Raw genomic sequence first — 22,282 nt, forward strand, 5'->3', positions numbered from 1 at the left:
TGAGTGGATCACCTTGTAATGAGTGGATCACCTTGTAACAATGAGTGGATCACCTTGTAACAATGAGTGGATCACCTTGTAATGAGTGGATCACCTTGTAATGAGTGGATCACCTTGTAATGAGTGGATCACCTTGTAACAATGAGTGGATCACCTTGTAATGAGTGGATCACCTTGTAATGAGTGGATCACCTTGTAACAATGAGTGGATCACCTTGTAACAATGAGTGGATCACCTTGTAACAATGAGTGGATTTACCTTGTAATGAGTGGATCACCTTGTAATGAGTGGATCACCTTGTATCAATGAGTGGATCACCTTGTAACAATGAGTGGATCACCTTGTAACAATGAGTGGATCACCTTATAACAATGAGTAGATTTACCTTGTAATGAGTGGATCACCTTGTAACAATGAGTGGATCACCTTGTAACAATAAGTGGATCACCTTGTATCAATGAGTTTGTTTGTTGTTTAACGCCGCACTCAGCAATATTCCAGCTGTATGACGGTGGTCTGTAAGTGGACCTGACAATCCAGTGACTGACAACATGAGCATCGATCCATGCAATTGGGATCAATGCAATGCATCAACCAAGTCAGCAAGCCGGACCACCCGATCCCGTTAGTCGCCTCTTACGACAAGCATAGTCACCTTTTACGGCAAGCATGGGTTGCTGAAGACCTATTCTACCCCGTATCTTCACGGTCCGTATCAATGAGTGGATCACCTTGTATCAACCATGAACTTTGACTGAAAGTGACATGTTGTATTAGTGTCCCAGTTATGAGCTGAAGGAACCAGCATAGTTCTATTAATTTGAGCACATTAATAAGTGAATTTGGAGAGGCTATATGTTAATCAAAAAGATTCTATGATAGACTTTAATGTTTGAGACCAAGTACCTTCCTACTCTGCAATATAACATATAAGCTTTAATAGTTTATGCACACGTGCTATATGCAGTATATTTGTATTACTGGAGTGAATGTGTGAGTATGTTAGAATTATGTTACTTTCTGTACAAAATCTAAGATGTATTGATTACTTGTGAAATATTGTTTCCATGTCACAGGCTTTCCTTGGTGGACACCAGTTTTATGTAATAGGTCCTTTTTTTTATAAACAATAAAAAAAACCAAAAATAAACGAGAAAAGATATTTATACGCTGTTCAATAATAGCACTTTTACCACAATACAAAGCACCCTCACCTACAATATAACCTCATACTGATCACATGATTAAAAAACTAGTTCTATGTGACTAGTGGGCAGTATTTAACTTCCTTTCTACAATTTGAAATCTACATCTGTGGCCAATCACTGTCTGCTATTTGAAGCAACACCCAAAATAAAACAAATTTAAACTGAGCCATATGTATGGCATACTGAAGCGGTTTATTAATGACTACAGTCAGACACCCCTGCAGACATTAAGCATGGGGTTGTAGACAGTTAGTTTAATCAAATTGTGAGATGGATCTGACAATTATTTCACAATACCATTATACCATTCATCCAGCAAGACAACAAAGATGATTTATGCTTTGTACCTTTTTGTAGGCTTCAGTTTTGAGATACCCGAGAAATAGAACAGTTCAAAACCAGCCTACCAGCGTTTTTCAAAATCGTGTATATTTTCATCTTGCTGGCAAAGTTTACATAAGTGACAAGTTGAATTGAATTTATGGAATTCGGAAATTAACAACTATTGTGAAACAATTAGGGAGGGGATGGATCACAAATTTAAAGACACTGAAAGTCACTGAAAATACAATCTAGTGCAAGTTCCTTAACAAATGGTAGATGAAAGAACGAATGTAATATATAGTGGTATGTATCGCCATACGAGCATCATTATTGCGATAAATATCAATATTAAAGTCGGGCCAATACACATCACTACGAAAGGGGTGAAGAGTATTTAGGCTTTGAACAGTATTTTAGTGATATGATGACGGTGTCCCCAGATTGTGTGACGTGGAGCAGATTGTTCCTTTTTATCACATGCATGCGCATGACCAAGGGACACAACTCTACATTGAGTAAATTAGTGATTGAGAGAGAAGGGTTAGGCATTCGTGACCAACTCGTGTTATTCCGGGAGAAGCCGAATAACGACTCACGCCCCTCTCATGGCCATTTTTCGACTGAGTTCCATCTGAGAGTAAACGGACATAGCTAATATAATTGAATATTTCCCTAATATATCATATATATTCCAGATGCTATTGAAGTACTTGGAGTCATATGCGCATTCTGATTGCTTTGTCATATTTCACACATAACATTCATTAATAGGGGGAGGAGTCTTCATGAGGGTTAGGGAAAGGGTCAGGAGGTGACGAATGGTTAGGTTGCAAATCTAAAAGTTTCTATTTTTTTTAAAGTAAGGAGGAAAGTAGGACTCTTTTTTTCTATTGAAAACAACAGTGATGAGAGAGGAACACCATATATTTCTTAACCACCAAGAATACCATCTCACCAGGGCTCCTTTTCAATTCAAATGTATTTGTTTGTTTCTTTCACAGTAATATATGTTCAGAGACTAAGGGTATGTCTAGCAACATTGCAGCAATATCTTACCAAAGCATACCAAGACATGAGTGAGTTTGTTTTTACACTAGTTTCAGCAATGTTCAAGTGAGTGAGTGAGTGAGTGAGTGAGTGAGTGAGTGAGTGAGTATGGTTTTACGCCACTTTTAGCAACATTCCAGCAATATCATGGCGGGGTACACCAGAAATGGGCTTCACACATTGTACCCATGACGGGAATCGAACCCGGGTCTTCGGCATGACGAGCAAACGCTTTAACCACTATGCTACCCAACCGCCCCCAATGTTCCAGTAATATCATGATGAGCTTCACACATTGTACCCATGTTGTGCATTGAACCCAGGTCTTCAGCATACCGAGCAACTGCATTACCTACTAGGCTACCCATCAACCTGGAACAGCAAGCATTAACTTCACAAATTATGGACACTGCAGAATCAAACCCAGGGTGATGTGGCCTAATAAGGAAAACGCATCGACCTCTATGCCAACAGTAATAAAGTTGACCCAGTATTATCATGTTGGTAATCGTTCCCCATCATATTCAGATCAAGACAATTACAAATAAGATGACCAAATTCTAATTCAAATGTAAATCATTCCTAATTGCATCCTAAGATTCATATTGAAAGAAGACAGATGAGAACAGAAAACTGACTACATCATCTAATTCTGTACGAGTGTAACACATAACAAGTAGTCACATCCTCTCACAAATTCCTTCCTGCGAACTGGATCCGTGATTGACGAGCGACGTCAATAGTTGTCTTTCTCTTGCGTTATTTCCGCTAATTATCTCCTCAGCATCCCTACAGGAAGAATAGCGTAAGGGATGTCCTGAGTGATACCAGTAGTCCGCCACTGACACTGCATCACATCTTCCTTGTCCGTAGTGTTAAGAAACAACGTATTGGTGATCACCAGACTTTGGACACAACTTTGATGTCACATAAGTTTCAGGATACAAGTTCTGTAAACAATTGTTGTAAGAGACAGAGCTCTGAAACTGTTACCAGCTTCTGCAGACATCAAGTGTGATCCATTTCACTGAAGTAAATACACTGCTAACATACGACTATTAATGATTTTGTAGGCAAATCTAACTAACCAACTACTCCTTGCTTGAATTTAAATAGGTACCTTATCTTGACCTACAATCTTAGGTTTTATCTTGACCTACAAAACTGGGGATCCAGAGGACCTCCAATTACTAATTTCATGGGTCCCCACAGGAAAAATGAGGGTCCTGTAAAGAAATGAAATGGTCTGGTGTACTGTACTAATTTAATAATTACATTAATTACAGGGATCATATATTTCTTGTCAAGAATTTTTTTTCAGTGAATCTAATTGTGCGTCCCTCGGGACATAATATATATTTGTTTCTGCGTCCATTCTATACATTTGTGTGTCACGTAAAACCCTGCACCTGTTGACACACAGCCTGTCCTCTAGCCATCATCTAGGCATGTACCCGGTAGTACTCAACAATAAGTAAAGTAATTTTCTTCCAAAATACTTCATCCAGCCAAATATCATTCATCATCTTGCCTGGGTACAATATGTGTACATTTCTGGTGTCCCCCGCCGTGATATTGCTGGAATATTGCTAAAAGTGGCGTAAAACCAAACTCACTCACTCTCTCACTCATCATCTTACCAAACCTACCAATCATCTTCTCATAGAAGGGCCTTTTAATCCCACAGGGGGTGTCATAAATGCTATTCTGTATGCTATAAGTTCATTTCGAATGTTTAAATTATCGGGGTGGGTACTGAGTGGAATAGATAACTCAGATACTCGGATCGGGTGGGTACTGAGTGGAATAGATAACTCAGATACTCGGATTGGGTGGGTACTGAGTGGGACAGGTAACTCAGGTACTCGGATCGGGTGGGTACTGAGTGGGATAGGTAACTCAGGTACTCGGATCGGGTGGGTACTGAGTGGGATAGGTAACTCAGGTACTCGGATCGGGTGGGTACTGAGTGGGATAGGGAACTCAGGTACTCGGATCGGGTGGGTACTGAGTGGGATAGGTAACTCAGGTACTCGGATCGGGTGGGTACTGAGTGGGATAGGGAACTCAGGTACTCGGATCGGGTGGGTACTGAGTGGGACAGGTAACTCAGGTACTCGGATCGGGTGGGTACTGAGTGGGATAGGGAACTCAGGTACTCGGATCGGGTGGGTACTGAGTGGGATAGGTAACTCAGATACTCGGATCGGGTGGGTACTGAGTGGGATAGGTAACTCAGGTACTCGGATCGGGTGGGTACTGAGTGGGATAGGGAACTCAGGTACTCGGATCGGGTGGGTACTGAGTGGGATAGGGAACTCAGGTACTCGGATCGGGTGGGTACTGAGTGGGATAGGTAACTCAGATACTCGGATCGGGTGGGTACTGAGTGGGATAGGTAACTCAGGTACTCGGATCGGGTGGGTACTGAGTGGGATAGGTAACTCAGATACTCGGATCGGGTGGGTACTGAGTGGGATAGGTAACTCAGGTACTCGGATCGGGTGGGTACTGAGTGGGATAGGTAACTCAGGTAGCCGGATCGGGTGGGTACTGAGTGGAATAGATAACTCAGATACTCGGATCGGGTGGGTACTGAGTGGGATAGGTAACTCAGGTACTCGGATCGGGTGGGTACTGAGTGGGACAGGTAACTCAGGTAGCCGGATCGGGTGGGTACTGAGTGGAATAGATAACTCAGATACTCGGATCGGGTGGGTACTGAGTGGGATAGGTAACTCAGGTACTCAAATCGGGTGGGTACTGAGTGGGACAGGTAACTCAGGTACTCAGATCGGGTGGGTACTGAGTGGGATAGGGAACTCAGGTACTCGGATCGGGTGGGTACTTAGTGGGACAGGTAACTCAGGTACTCGGATCGGGTGGGTACTGAGTGGGATAGGTAACTCAGGTAGCCGGATTGGGTGGGTACTGAGTGGGACAGGTAACTCAGGTACTCGGATTGGGTGGGTACTGAGTGGGATAGGTAACTCAGGTAGCCGGATCGGGTGGGTACTGAGTGGAATAGATAACTCAGATACTCGGATCGGGTGAATACTGAGTGGGATAGGTAACTCAGGTAGCCGGATCGGGTGGGTACTGAGTGGGACAGGTAACTCAGGTACTCAGATCGGGTGGGTACTGAGTGGGATAGGTAACTCAGGTAGCCGGATCGGGTGGGTACTGAGTGGGACAGGTAACTCAGGTACTCGGATCGGGTGGGTACTGAGTGGGATAGGTAACTCAGGTAGCCGGATTGGGTGGGTACTGAGTGGGATAGGTAACTCAGGTACTCAAATCAGGTGGGTACTGAGTGGGACAGGTAACTCAGGTACTCGGATTGGGTGCGTACTGAGTGGGACAGGTAACTCAGGTACTCGGATCGGGTGGGTACTGAGTGGGATAAGGAACTCAGGTACTCAAATCGGGTGGGTACTGAGTGGGATAGGTAACTCAGGTAGCCGGATTGGGTGGGTACTGAGTGGGATAGGTAACTCAGGTAGCCGGATTGGGTGGGTACTGAGTGGGATAGGTAACTCAGGTAGCCGGATTGGGTGGGTACTGAGTGGGATAGGTAACTCAGGTACTCAAATCAGGTGGGTACTGAGTGGGACAGGTAACTCAGGTACTCAAATCAGGTGGGTACTGAGTGGGACAGGTAACTCAGGTACTCGGATCGGGTGGGTACTGAGTGGGACAGGTAACTCAGGTACTTGGATCGGGTGGGTACTGTGTGGGACAGGTAACTCAGGTAGCCGGATCGGGTGGGTACTGAGTGGGATAGGTAACTCAGGTACTCGGATCGGGTGGGTACTGAGTGGGATAGGTAACTCAGGTAGCCGGATCGGGTGGGTACTGAGTGGGATAGGTAACTCAGGTACTCGGATCGGGTGGGCACTGAGTGGTATAGGTAACTCAGGTACTCGGATCGGGTGGGTACTGAGTGGGATAGGTAACTCAGGTACTCGGATCGGGTGGGTACTGAGTGGGATAGGTAACTCAGGTACTCGGATCGGGTGAGTACTGAGTGGGATAGGTAACTCAGGTACTCGGATTGGGTGGGTACTGACTGAATAAAGTTTGCTTGTGTGTGTGTTTGTTGTTTAACAGTGCATCCAGCTATATGACAGTGATCTGTAAATAATCATGTTTGAACCAGACAATCCAGTGAATGACATCATGAGCATTGATCCATGCAATTGGGATAGGATGACATGCATCAACCAAGTCAGCGAGCCTCACCACCCAATCCTTTCAGTCGCCTTTTACAACAAGCATAGTTGCCTTTTACGTCATGGGTTGCTAGAGAAAGCTTGTGTCAACTTTATGCATGACACTTATTGACCGGGCTCCGGTAAAACAATTCCCAATCAGACATTTTGTACCCAACTCTTGAGAGCACCAGCAGATACCCAGGTGGGGTTGAGTAATAAGGGGTGGGTACAAAGGTAGTAAATTTGGACTTGTTTCATCCCTATTACCTAGGTGTAGGATGTCAAACATGAACATATGCCTACAGGTCTGAGTACGCTGACAATGTGATTAACAGTTGAGTGAGTGTGTGAGTATGGTTTTACACCCCTTTTAGCAATATTCCAGCAATATCAGGGCGGGGGACACCAGAAATGGGCTTCACACATTGTACCTATGTCGGGAATCGAACCCGGGTCTTGGCGTGACGAGCGAACGCTTTAACCACTAGGCTACCCGACCACCCCGATTAACAGTTGAAGAACACATTGTTTTATGCCTGTGTCACAGTGATAGGATGCTTTCATGAAACTGGAAAAATGGACGATTATTAAAAACAAGGAAAAGTGCAAGATTGAAGGTGATTGAAAAAGCTACCCAAAACACAAGCCTGTATTCAACCAGTGGTTTTACCATGCATGTGCAATACGTGACAAGTAACTGTGTGGGCATAAATTGGTTCATTTCAGGAGCAACTGAACTGCACTCTAGGAAGCTGAAATACTCTTATCGCTTATCATCTGTGTTACCCTTTAATAATGACCCAGTGATAGAAACTAACACTTTACTCCACTAGTCCTAAATTATACATACAGCAAAACCTTTAAAAATGGCAAATTTCTACTAGTCCATAGAATACCTTAACTTGTGGGCAGTTTGACTCTAGGACGAGTCGTGGCAATTTCTATCACTGTGACAGTGAGTGTGCATGTCATATGGGGGCTACAAGTTGTTTGATTGGCTGGGGGTGAATTGTGTCATCCTGGGGAATGGGCCCTCATCTCCCTGACACGGAAATATTTCATTTGACAAAAACACCTTTTTTTCAACTCTCAAGTGAAAAGATAACATTGCACTTGACATCGTCAAAGGTTGTGTGAGTGCCATGATCCTCATATCCTGGGGCTGAATGCAACATGATTGCACATGTGACAGTGATAGGACATACAGTGGAAGAAGAAACAAGAATCCTTTGACTGATACTCCTTGACACTGAGGAAAATACAACCTAAGTCTGATCCTTGGGATGGATTCTTCAACTGATACTCTATGTCATGTTCAAATTGTCAGCAAAACAAATACTCAAATCTCTGTTACTAACAGTCAAGTTACGCAAGCGGCCAACATCATGGAGATTCCTCATTCAGCAAACACCTGAAATTTGAGGGTTTAACAAAAACCTGCATCAACCAAGACTGAATACAGCCTATGATAAAGATGATGAAAGAAATAAGCCCTACCTTCCATGATGAAAGCATGGATAATGTCACAGCTGTATTGACCACAAGGAAAGCATCAGGATTTGTGGGCTACCACAATACCTAGTCATGCATTCTCGTGTTTCGCCCCATTTTTTCAGAACATTTATTGAATGAAGTTTATTTATTAGTTGTTGACAATCATTTTTAGGTTTTTATAGATCAAATCTGTCATCATATATTACGCACTGGACGGACTATTGCCGGTGATGATAAAACCCTACCTTGTGTAAAGACTGGATGTATATAACAACAACTCCTAACAGCATATGAATGAAAACAGGATTGGTTCAGTTCAGTTACTATATAAAACCATAAACCAACCCACCCCACCCCACCTAACTAACATCAAAGTTTCGAACTGGTTCCTAATACAAAACAAATCACAGCGATGCATTTTCCACTGAGCATAAGTTAACACAAAGATAAACCGACTTCTATCAAAGATCTGCCAAGCCTCATCATGTTTGATCCAAATATATTTGTTAACGCCCGTCCACATTTACCAAGGCACTCATTGTAATGTGCAGTAGTTCCATGCCATTAGGTCCTGTGTATAACATTAGACACTTTGGTGTTGTGACATTACAGCTCTCATGGATCTATACATTTCTCTAAATGACAGCTCTGCTGGGGAGACAATGAATAATTGATCTGAATGTGGACTCAGTTGATCCCACGCCAGATGCTGCGGTCACTTCTCGCCCACACCTGGCCAGAATTCAGCGATGGTGTCAGTCACACTATGACATAGGAAACTACTACGTAGGCACCTGAGCCTGATGCTAATTCTGTCCGTTGTATCGTGGATTACGCCATAACAACAAAACCGGTGATTGACTGTCTGAAAACAAGACGCAAGTCTCCGTCCCTATGACGTGGAAGGTTATCTATTCATTTACTCGCTTTAACCACTGGAGATTGCTAAAAATAGTGCACTTCATCTTACGGTGTCCGCCCCCGCCTGATGGTGAGCTGCCATCAGACGTAGGTGATGCCACAATCAATGAATGCTGCCTTTAGGGAGATGTTCGATTTCTACAGCATTAATGGGTTCCGATCAAAGACTGTAAACTTTCGGTCAATGACAGCAATGACCGAAATAGAATCACCAATCCTATTGGATGGTTAAGATTGCCAAAAATAAAAGCATCCTCTATGAGAGTTTGGGCAAATGACAAACCAGCTGAACTCGTCATAGGCAGGCCATTATCAGATATGGGAGTCTTGGAATATGTCGCAACCCTCGCCATCTGTGGAATCAGCTGTTGGATCACACTGAGGGGCAGAGTTGATGTCCATAGGTAAACTGACACCACACAATCAATCCCAATATTCTCACTGACAATCAATAAAGGTTCATAGAGTCAAAGATTTATTCAGTGGTGTATCCTGTCTAATACTGAACTAGAAAACATTGACTCTTGTAAACAGCAAACAGGTTTGATAAAGAATTAAGACTTGTTTGTCCTATCCAAATACAGCGCATCTCCTTCTCTGTTGACTTGACAACAAATGGACATCACTTAATGATTTCAATAGAGCTTGATTGACATATTGGAAATTAACAACAGCCAACAAGAAGATTTCATGAATACCAAAGCAAGGCAAGCAACTCTGGGAGAACACCTTGCACTAGCCAACAAGCCCACTATCGTCCTCACTGTTGTCTTATATTGCAGATATCGTAAAATATGCTAGTAGAATTCAATCATTTTGAAGGGAGTTGAGGGGAATTAAGATGTCATCACTATTCACTGTCTAGTCCTGCACCATTACTGAGGAATATATGTACTTTATGAAAACAAAAAAGATTATAAAAGGCAAATTAAGCCATGAAACAACTTGTTGGGGGAGAAATGTATTGCGTAATAAGAGACTTCATTAAACATGTACAATAAGAAAACATACAACATTAAAGATTTCATTGACTAGATGTTAGTCTATTCTGGCTCTTCTTACCCTTCGAAACTATTGACAAATGTGTCACGAGGTCAGCAATAAACACAGTCTGGCAGACCCAAATGACATACATGTCATCCCCTAATGATGACTGGTGCCCTTGGTGCCAAACTCCAAAAAGAGAGTGTCTGTGTCCCGAAGAAGCTGCTCACTTGCTTCTTATAAAATTCCATCAATGTAATTGTCAGCTGCCCATTTCAAACCATTGCTCTGATATGTGATAAACAAGAATACCACCATTCACTCAATGGGCAAATACCACAGCTGAAAATAAACCCATCGGCAAACAAACCCCATTGGAAAACCTGCCTAAAATATGCAACATTGAAAGAAAAGCAAGAATTGATCCACTCATTGAATTAGGTTCAATGACTTTCCCCGTTCCTGCCTTGGTCCATTCATTTCCAGGAGTGTGACATAAGCCAGAGACATACACCATCTTCCACTACAGTGGCAACCTGCCAAATTGTGCTGGGAAATTCATTGATTTGACGACTCAGGCCCTTCACAGATGTTGTTTTATGGTAGCAACTGTGTTGAATGAATACACAGCTCACAAAAATAAACATAATGCTTTGTAAAAATATGTCATCATAATTCCCTGTCATTGATGATGGTATTCTGTTAACCCTTGCAGGCCTAACACAATAAGCGATCATTGTCTTGCGCTAATGAGTGAGTGAGTATAGTTTTACGCTGCTTTTGGCCATATTCCAGCAATATCATGGCGAGGGACACCAGAAATGGGCTTCACACATTGTAACCATGTCATGAATCGAACCCAGGACTTCGACGTGACGAGTGAACGCTTTAACCATTAGGCTACCCGACCACCCCTCTTGCGCTAATGAAGCACATTGCTGTCATGACTATTATCTTAGACCTGATTCTTTAAATTTCATCACATTTCTTTGGCAAAAGAGTTAAAGAGAAAAAATCATTAGTTATCTTGAAATACATTGTTTGTTTGTTGTTTAAAGCCAGACTCAGCATTATTCCAGCCATATGATGATTAACAGAGTCTGCTCCAAACAATCCAGTGAGTGACATCATGAGCATCAACCTATGCAATTGGGATACGAAGACATGCATCAACTAAGTTAGGAAGCTGATCCCACTAGTTGCCTCTCACGACAAACATGGGATGCTGACGATCAATTCTAACCCAGATCTTCACAGGGGTAAAAATACTTTGAATACCAGAGAGGGATCATATGTATTATGATGTAGATGGTCGCAATTAAGCATGAAGGTCAAGGAAACCTTGCCATGACTCTCGAATGTTGAAAGTTTAAGATGTAAGGTTCAACACAAATTTGAAAGATTTTGACATGCGCTTCGAGCATGAAGACATAAATATTAGGCTGCAGTTTTCAATAATAGGTTGCACTGGTGCATGTTTTAGACAGCTTAATCATACCTGATCCTTAAAGCAGGTCCTTGACACTTATCACTTTGGTTCAACTCAAAAGTACGAGAATGGCGCTGACAACCTAATTAGAACCATAATCACTGTGAATCTTGGATTCAAACCCACAATCAGTGACTCTAAGCACAATCCCAGGACACCCCTATAATTGGAACACTGACTGAAGTATGTGGAGTATGTTTTTTACCAGAGATAATGACTTGTTTTGCTTGAAGCTAACCTGAACAGTGAGCATTCATAAACTATTGGAAATATCAAATTTCTACTGTTTCTGACTGGTGGTAGAGTGCCTGGTGATCTTCCTAATGTTTGGCTCACAACTAAGGCACTTTTAGTATCATGAATAATCACTGTAAAAATGAGTGGTTTATCTTCTCACCTGTACCCGATGTTCTCCAACAGAAAACCCAAGGATGGCCGTGCCTCTCTCTGGCTGTTCCTGAATCCGAACCACAGTACTGGAGTCAATCTTGAGATCCGAGCTGATATCTGCACTAACCACAAAATCGTCTGTTTGTAAATCCTCGACACGCTTCAATTCACCATTAGCCAGCTGAATGATAGAACCTTTCATAAAGTGGGGAGGATAATGCAGATGTGAGGGGGGATATGAAGTTTGGGGGGAGGGGGACACTCGGGCTGTGTTTGGGGGGCCAGGGCCAAGTCCATGGGACACAGATTCTGACTGGCCCCGAGAATGGGCTGCTGAAGAGTGAGAGGAGGGCATCCCTGAGTAGGAACTAAACTTTGTTCGTTTTAATAAAGGCTCATCATGTTTGCCAGGTAATGCGTATTTGGAGTCATCTATATGTGACCCCTCCAACTGACTGTCCTGGGGCCGGGTAAGTATTCTGTGTTTTAAACTTCCCTCCTTCCCGCTTGGTACTTTATAAAAGTCTTTGTCAAGAAACCCTTTTGGCGATTCTCGTACATTTAAACCTTTAACAGATGAGTGTCCCGTATTTGGGGACAAATTGGACCCCTTTTCATCACGTAAACTGCTGGTGGAGCCCGATCTATGGCAACGACCTTCACCTTCTTGAGACTCTAGTTTTGGTGACACGAGAGATTCTCCACCTGAAAGACTTACTGTCCCTGCTGGGTGAGCAGATTGTTGATGATGAGTGGCATTTGGTCCAGGGGAACTGGCAGACGGCATTGTTCTATGGGATCCCAGGACCGAATACTGAGGTATATGTCCACTGGGCATGTATGGTGACCGAGGTAGTTGTGAATGGCCACCATGTTGAACGTGGCTGCCCATGCTGGCGAGCACAGCAGAGTACGACTCTATATGTGGATAGTGACCACCAGCGATAAGGGCAGCTGACCCGTGGGGGTAGCTCTGCGGGTACTGGTGATAGAAAGCACTAAACTGGGGAACTGAGGCGGTCAAATGCGAGGGTTGACCGTGCACACTATACAAGGGAGAATACTGTCCGAGCGATGAGGCACTGCCACCTCCACTCATGTACTGCCCGCCTGCGAGGAGACGCTGAGACGGTTCAGTGAGAGACGGACGAAACACGCTGCCAACAGACGCTCCTGCAGAAAGCATTGTTTGCTGGGATTCTTGAGTTTGACCTTGACCTTGGTTCTGTGATGACCTGCCACTTATCATGCCCTCAGCAGGCCGCGATTGGGCTTGGTTCTGACTGACAGCAACATCGGCTAACCATACCAGATTTTCGTTGGTTGACGGTGTGCCACCGGTCATTCTAGCCCTTTCGAAGCCATTTGAGTTCATGCGATTGTCTGCATGAGCTTCATTGTTGTGTGGAAGCCCATCCACGACCCCACTGTCAATGTTATTCTCCTTGTCCGCAATGAGTTGTATATGCTGTGGATGGACGTTGTTTCCTAGCGCTTTATGTTGGCCACCAGAGGGATGGTCATTGGAGACTATCAAAGCGTACTGTAGGGGTACTTTGCGGTTTTTGAGCAAGTCGGATTTTTTCCAGGCTGAAGGATCTCTATCTTGTGACAGCCTCTGCGTGTCATCACTTGGTGGTGTGGAGGAGAGAGACTCGGAACACAGCAGGGACTGACCATCAGGGCCTGAAACATACAACACAATCACAGTTACACAACAGCACAGTTGCATACACAATCTAAGATGGTTGTCTGGTACTTTCTTGACCAACCATCATGACCTTGACCTTCAAATCACTTCAACAGAAACAAAGATATTGTTACAGATGAAAATGAACACTCTTGATGGTTTTAATCTGTGTACCACATTTTAACAAGATGTACAAATCAGAACCACTACTACCAGGAACACCTAGGCGAATACAAAATTTCAGGAAAGATAGTAATATGTGGTAATATGAAAGGTTTCCAACGGAGGGTAAATGACATACAGCATGCCAGCAGAGCAACTAGGAGAGACTAGGAGCAAGCTACACGTTGACAGCAACCATCAGGGCCTGAAATGAAGACTACATTGATGGGATGGTTGCCGTTGCCAACAGGCTGGGACACAGTTAGAACTTCTCCTTCAGGCTACACCGAGCTATATACAGCATGTGGAAACACCAAACGCTGCCATTCGGAAATAGAGGACATTATGTGGTCACAATCTGCAATAAAGACAGAGAGTTGGGAATAGACTGGAGGAGTGTCTGGAAAGCTCAAAGTTCAAGGTCCAAAATAACTACAGAAGTACCACAAATGTTCCATTGATAAATCATAATGAGAATGAGATCAGATATATTTATAGAACAACTTTGGAAAAAATATATTTAGATATGCCACTTAACTTGGCAGACGGTATTCCAATGAAAAATATATATATATATACAGTTCAACAACAGCTGGAATTCAGTTAATATCTGAAGGTAATGACATCATACATGTGATACCTCCTGATCTGTCAGGGAGGCTCCCGGATTAGAGTGTGATGACTGGTTAACATTTAGATTTAAAGGGTGCTGTATTCAAATTCTCCCTGACAGATGCAAATATCTCACTGAAAGAAAAGGCTTGATGTCCTTGATACCCTCTTGATATGTGACAATTTATCACATGGATGCGACATCTCATCTTGTTGGTCTAAACAGTGCATATCTGCATTAAACTCCAGGAAAACATTGCTTATCCTACTATAAGGGGTATTGCATGAGCACAATGGCTACTGTGTCAGTATAGTGCATAGTTCATAACGTACATCAGTAACCTGGCAGACTTAGCAAGTTCCTCCACCTCCACAGGGTTCATCTCTGACCAACCAAGGACTTGTCTGTTGATCCAGACCTGTCGAGGACTCCCATGACCATTACCACTGACTTCTGAAAGTCCTAGCCCCACAAACACTCAAGGGAACAGAGCTAGGTGTAATTACACTTCGTGGACCACTACCTTTAGATATTGCTGACTACATGAAACCACAATCGATCACCAAGCTTCGTCAGTGCATCATCCATTCATGCTTCAACCCTGACCGGCCTAAAGTTTATCTTTGTACATACGTAACAATGGGCTGTTCAGTTATTCCTTCTGAAACATGCTCTAAAAAATCAATTCATAAAGTCCAAATGATTTATGTTATCCGACAAAGGCTGCAACTGGAAGTGCATACACATGACTATAACTGTCAGGTTATTGATCGTCTTTGACTAGTACCTATACAGTGCATGTTGAGTATGAAAGGCTGGTTTTGTGCAACATTTTCTCCTCGACCAAGATGTTCATTGTGACTAGCAACAATAAATTGGTTCTAGAAAGTCAATACCTATATGAAGGAACATGCAATCAAATTGGAGCCAAGTTTCATGTTAATGTGGAAATAAAAGTCAGTATGTGCAAGTTTATCACTGAAATGAGTTTATCAAAATTAACAATATTTTGCACATGAAACTTAAAAACTGTTCACAAGCGGTACTAATGTAATGGGTTTTTGACACTGCAGACAAATAAAAGGTACAAATGTGCAAAACATCTACCTTTACGGAAACTTTAATTCAAATTGACTATTGAAGCATCCGCCATGAAACTACACTTATAATTGACTATTGAATCTTCTGCCATGAAACTACACTTATAATTGACTATTGAATCATCTGCCATGAAACTACACTTATAATTGACTATTGAATCATCTGACATGAAAGGTCTATTATAATTGACTATTGAATCATCTGCCATGAAACTACACTTATAATTGACTATTGAATCATCTGCCATGAAACTACACTTATAATTGACTATTGAAGCATCTGCCATGAAACTACACTTATAATTGACTATTGAATCATCTGCCATGAAACTACACTTATAATTGACTATTGAAGCATCTGACATGAAACTACACTTATAATTGACTATTGAAGCATCTGACATGAAAGGTCTATTATAATTGACTATTGAATCATCTGCCATGAAACGTCAATTATAATTGAATATTGACATCTGACACCTACATTTACTTTTTAAGTATTTACTCCAAATTTCCCTTATTATGCAAATTTGACCAAGGAATATTTGAGGATAAACAAGATCTGTAATAGCGAGTGAGTTGAGTTGTTTTCAGTAACATCACACGGAGTCAGGTTAAAATGAAGTCTTACATGTTGACCACTTTGATGACGTCTACCACCATGGGCAAGGTGCTGACCAACCAATCATCATTATTTGGAGTGAGTGAGTATGGTTTTATGCTGCTATTAGCAATATTCCATCAATGTCATGGCGGGGGACACCAGAAAAGGGGCTTCACACATTGTACCCATGTGGGGAATCGAACCCGGGTCTTCGGCATGATGAGCCAATGCTTTAACCACTGGGCTACCCCACTGCCCCCATTATTTGAAAGAAAGTGACATTGGAACAGATGACCACTGGATCCTGGTATGCCAAAGGTACACAATTGTGGAATAGTACTTGAGAGACTTACAGAAAATGAACAATTAAAACACTCAAGAATCACAAATATTATATGTGTGACATGTTGGCGTGGAAACACATATCACAAAATATTTTTCTTTTCCTTTTTTCATGAATGCAGGATTGGCGGATCTGTCAGTCAATAATTACACATAACAGCCTACTACTCATTGCAAGTAAGAACCAGTTGTGTGTAAGCATTATATATGTACATGTAAAGTAACAGACTCTGGACCTAACCATGAAACTAGTGGTCAACATGGTGAGCAACAATCCATGGCAACATTAATCATACACATTCAACATTGATTCCCATTTCAGCAGCCCTTTAGGACTAATTAAATATAAGGAAATTAAAAGCTAAACTCCACAGTACTGGGCCATAACACTGTGCTATACCACACAGATAATTCCTGTCACTGAAAGACAATGCTCATCTCCAGAATCTGCCAAAAATGTGTCTTTTTGTAGGACCTCTGTTGATTCAAGTGTTAATACATGGCCCATCATTACTTGTTTTTACTTGACATTTGCTTAGAATGACACTTCGAACAGTATTCCAGTTATATCACAGCATGTCTGCTTGATATGGGAGTGATGCAGATCTTGGGCATTTACCACTTTTTTAAATATTAGTTCAAGTTGTTACTGTATAAGTGTTTGCAAATCTGAAAAACAATAATAGCAAATTATAGCCTGGAAAGATATTGGTTTCATGCAGAAATAACTGTAGAGTTTTGGCGGAAAACAAATGCTACTAGTTTAAGACTTAGTCCAAATTGTTTCCATGGAAACACAACAAATTAAAAAAATTAATAATATGAAGAGGCAATAGTTAAGCATATGGTCAATGTATAGTTTCAAGCAAAAATATTCATTAGTTTGAGAGTTATGGCTCGGAAACAAAACCTAGAGTTGCTTGTATGGAAATGTAAAAAAAAGATTTTTGGACAAATTTCAAAATAGCACAAGGTACAAATGAAGCTGCTGACCAGTGCATATGGCAACGGGAACCAAGCCAAAAACAATATGTCTCCCCTCCCTTTGGGGGGGGAAGACATAATCAGGGCAAAACAGGATTCATTACCTTGATCACTGGTTGCTGCACACCAAAGGGATGCAACTCTGCATAGCAAATTCTGTCACCTAGCTCTCCCACACTCAACCCTCAACATCGACTAACATCCATACCTCCTAGGCATCCCATTTCTCGAAAACATCCAAAGAATCTCATTTCTATCGAAGACCAATCTCATTAAAATCAGATCTGAGGTCATCCCATTATGGGTCTCATCAGACCAACATTTCACAAACTTTCACCGACCAATGGAATGACTGAAAAGAAGTTGACATTAACCAATCAGAAGGCAGATTGTATGGATTCAGTTGTAACTGTCGTTTGGAATACCCTGCGTTAAATTCTTCGAGGTGATATGAGGGGAAAAGACATTCCAACTGTCACCTTCCTGATCTTGGAAGTGACACTCTGATTGGTCGAATGAAAGGTCGTTTTGATGTGACCTGTAATGGGATGTCCTCAGATCTTTGTTTAGCAGTAGTGAGAACCAGGATCTGATTTTAATGAGACTGATTAAAGACTGTAAAGATTTTACCCACTTTCAAACATACCAGCAAGAATGCAATCCTACTTACTTCAACAAGACTTGTCTCTTGACCCACAGATCTACGGATGTGACACTAGATACCCACATTGACCATACACGATATATATACACACATACAGGACATCAAAACTGTTTGTGCTCCCACCATAACTACTACACAAATTAACAGGAAGTTGGTCATGTCAATCCCATTACCAGCGGCTCTGTTAGAAACAAAAGCATCGTGGGTGTTGCTGTAGAGTGAAATACACTGGTCCATTGATTTGCCATCCCGATCTACAACAAATCTCATTCCATATCTGTAATTACCCACAACTTACGGCTATTAATACCACTTCTGTCAACTCTATGATAATTCTGACCGATGACATCAAATGTCATTACATATTTTATGTTCGTACATGGAAAGGCCTATTTTCTTAGTGTGGTCAGCTAATTTAATAAATGTCAGAGAATAAGGCGACAGTCATACTTTGAGAACCTACTCCAAGCCACGTAGTCAGGTGGGAGGCTGAGCCTCTTCAGCGCACATGTACGGCGACAGATTCTCTTTAATCTTGCGTATGCGAAATAATCAATATATTTTGCGTCAGCTATGTCCTTTTAGAGTAGCTCGCTCTTTGTGGTCACACGACTATACAACTCCTGCTGTGAATCTACCGACGTGGGAGCTATTTTGAGAAACAATTTGCTATCATATCAACAAAATGACTACAAGTTTTTGTAATTCGTTCCTCCAATGTTTCATTGGATTGTGTCAAACACACTGAAATACATCTCCACAGTGGTTGATAGCTTTAAAACAAGAAACCTCATTTAGCTGTTTGTGAAACAAACCTTTACAGAAAAATATGTTTTTCTACCACCACGAAGCTCTTTCAGTCCAGAACATACATCTATGAACTAAAATAGGACCTGTCTTGATATCTGCATTTATCTCAAACTCAAGTAATTCATTAGTTCATCTGCTTTGTACTTCAGATATAGATGAATAAAAAAACAAAGTTCATGATTAATGATAAAAATACTTTTAAACGTGAATGAAACGTCAAGTTGTGCACAGTGATCTCATGTATGGAGTCATTTATGTGAATAACAATTAACAGGTTTTTGTAATTTTAATTACAATTTGTTATCTTTTGTTTTGAAAGATTATAACCTATATAAACATCCAAACTTCATGGAAATGAACACATCATTCAAAGCAAATCTTCAACCTCTTTACAAACATTAGACCTGGAATAAACAATGATTGTAACAGTATTTTCACTGTTTGTGACATCACTGTGCCTGTATGACAATACTAATTCTTTTCAACAGAGACAGACAGACAGACAGATAAATATAATGTAAATGTATTTTGTACAATGGGTCAAATGGCCTTATACAAATAAATCTGCCTGTCTGTCAACAGAGTTAATGAAACAGCAAAATATTTCCTATTTCAGTTTTCCAGGCTTACTCTTACATATTAACTGATAAAAACTTCAATCCTGCTGCCATTAGTGAACAGAAGATGATCAGAATCAACCCCAACACAACTCTTAAATACATCCCTGCAGAAGGCAACTAATTGACAATTTGTAAAAGAATTTAATTTCAATACATAGGGTACACTTAGGGAACACCAATGTACATTGTACCCTATGTAATTGACTATCCCAAACTGGAGCAGACTACCATTGATTAGAGCAGTCTCCCATTGACTGGAGCAGACTACCATTGACTGGAGCAGACTATCATTGACTGGAGCAGACTACCATTGACTGGAGCAGACTACCATTGACTGGAGCAGACTATCCCAAACTGGAGCAAACTACCATTGACTGGCGCAGACTATCCCAAACTGGAGCTGACTACCATTGATTGGAGCAGAACTGAAGTAGACTTTAGTCCCTTCAAAAACGGGAGCAGATTTTGGCAACTATCAGAACGATGAATTTGTAAATACGTGGTTTCAAGGTGACTTCAGGAACAGACATGTGACACTGCTGCTTTAACTACTTTCACACAAAAAATGTTCCTGAGGGCACACAGTATCTATGCCAATACGAGTAAATATCCTGGGAAGTGTCTTAACATGCATGCTGGTTATTTTCTGTCAAATTTAACTCTCCCAGGACAGTGTGGGTGGCATCTGAAGCAAGTCTTTTCTTCTACTGTTCCAAATAGTCTTAACAGGGATAGCAATACAAATTAACATGAAAGCTTCATTAGCCTGCATGCTTGTAGTCTGAAACATTTACCAGTCATGATCAGTTGGAACACTGTCGTAATGGATGCTGGTAAAGTGACTTTTCTGATTTGTTTGCGATGAGTACTCATGCACTACAGCGTGCGGTAGATAAAAAAATAAAATAACGGAACCAATCCATACAGCCATGTGATCAATGAGGTGGTAAAATATAGATTGCAAGATTGAAAATTACGGAGCAATGGTTTAACCCTGTAATTTGTCAGAGTGAGTGTGTTCAAAGTGAGAAGGGGTTTTCTGCAACCAGTTCAGTTATTTCAAAGCATGCCAGTTTAATGAAGGAGTAGGGATTAAAGTTACACAGTCAACACTGACTACTGTGATGAGCCATGAGTGAGTGAGTGAGTGAGTGAGTGAGTGAGTGAGTATGGTTTGACAGAGTTTTTAGCAATGTTCCGGCAATATCACGGTGGGGGACATCAGAAATGGGCTTCACACATTGTACCCATGCCAGGAATCGAACCTGGGTCTGCAGCGTAACTTGCAAACGCTTTAACCACTAGGCTACCCGACCACCCCGGTGTTGATAGAAGAAGGAACAGCTCAGGGATGCAATTTCACTATCTGACATATTTCCTGACAGTTGTGACATGATGAATCTTATTATCAAGTACAATTTTTATGTCTTCACTCCACATGTTTTTTTCTCCATTCTCCTGTAGCAGCTACTAATATTAATGTGTGTTCACTCAAATGTTTCAAGCCAAGTCACTTCCCCTGAACAGGCTTCAAAACTTCTCCACAAACACAGCTGATCCTGAAAGAACTCCTCCACATTAGAATAAAAACAGGACAAAAGTCAAGTTTCAGAAAGCGTTACCGGTCCCTCTGTAGAGTTACCTCTCACAGCCATCCGGCCAGACTCGGCCATTTAGACAACACATGTACTCTTAATATGACTGGTAGGACTTGCACCAAACAATGTTATTTGTAATCCGAAGTAGGTATTCGAGGCAATATACACCTAAGAAATAAAAAACCCATTACCAGTGACCCTTGGGAGCGAAAGTGGTTACAAACTCTTGTCCCATCAGCCTCCTGTGAGGTGAACCCGCTGACGAGGAGGCTGAGGAGGCTGAGGAGGCTGCCCACACCGTCTGCTGAATTGGACGGATTCAGATATCCAGCAGGAGCAGGAAATGATTGCCAAGCTCATTTTGTATTCAACAAGTTGAACTACAAAGTATTTGATTAAGTTTATTGATCTACGGTGTGAGGAATGTTGAGGTATCATTTATTTATTGTGGACCTCCTTAAGGACCACTTTTTCTGGATATGTCAGATTTAACACACATACAGGGGAAGAAGGGAAGAGGTCATAGCAGTGCAGTGGCCATACTGGATTTAGTAGTGTCATGGCGGTATTGTGGTTGTACTAGCCATGGAGGTTACCAGGCGTCATGGTGGTATTGTGGTTGTACAAGCCATGGAGGTCACCTGGTGTCATGGCGGTATTGTTGTTGTACAAGCCATGGAGGTCACCAGGCGTCATGGCAGTATTGTGGTTGTACAAGCAATGGAGGTCATCAGGCGTCATGGCGGTATTGTGGTTGTACTAGCCATGGAGGTCATCAGGCGTCATAGCGGTATTGTGGTTGTACTGTCCATGGAGGTCACCAGGCGTCATGGCGGTAATGTGGTTGTACAAGCCATGGAGGTCACCAGGCGTCATGGCGGTATTGTGGTTGTACAAGCCATGGAGGTCATCAGGCGTCATGGCGGTATTGTGGTTGTACTAGCCATGGAGGTCACCAGGTGTCATGGCGATATTGTGGTTGTAATTGCCATGGAGGTCATCAGGTGTCATGGCGGTATTGTG

At 41.9% G+C, this 22,282-nt stretch overlaps 1 protein-coding gene across 1 annotated transcript in view; it reads right to left on the reverse strand.

Annotated features, from left to right (window-relative positions):
• The window catches only part of LOC124148289 (ataxin-1-like), a 121,090-nt gene that overhangs the window by 8,098 nt on the left and 90,710 nt on the right, over positions 1–22,282 (reverse strand). Inside the window, exon 3 of the mRNA XM_046519310.2 lies at positions 12,080–13,758. Within this exon, the coding sequence (XP_046375266.1) occupies positions 12,080–13,758 (1,679 nt within the window). The remainder of the gene's footprint in view (positions 1–12,079; positions 13,759–22,282) is intronic.

This window comes from Haliotis rufescens, unplaced genomic scaffold, assembly GCF_023055435.1.
Source record: "Haliotis rufescens isolate VD_foot unplaced genomic scaffold, xgHalRufe1.0.p SCAF_19, whole genome shotgun sequence".
NCBI classification, from domain to species: Eukaryota; Metazoa; Mollusca; class Gastropoda; order Lepetellida; family Haliotidae; genus Haliotis; species Haliotis rufescens.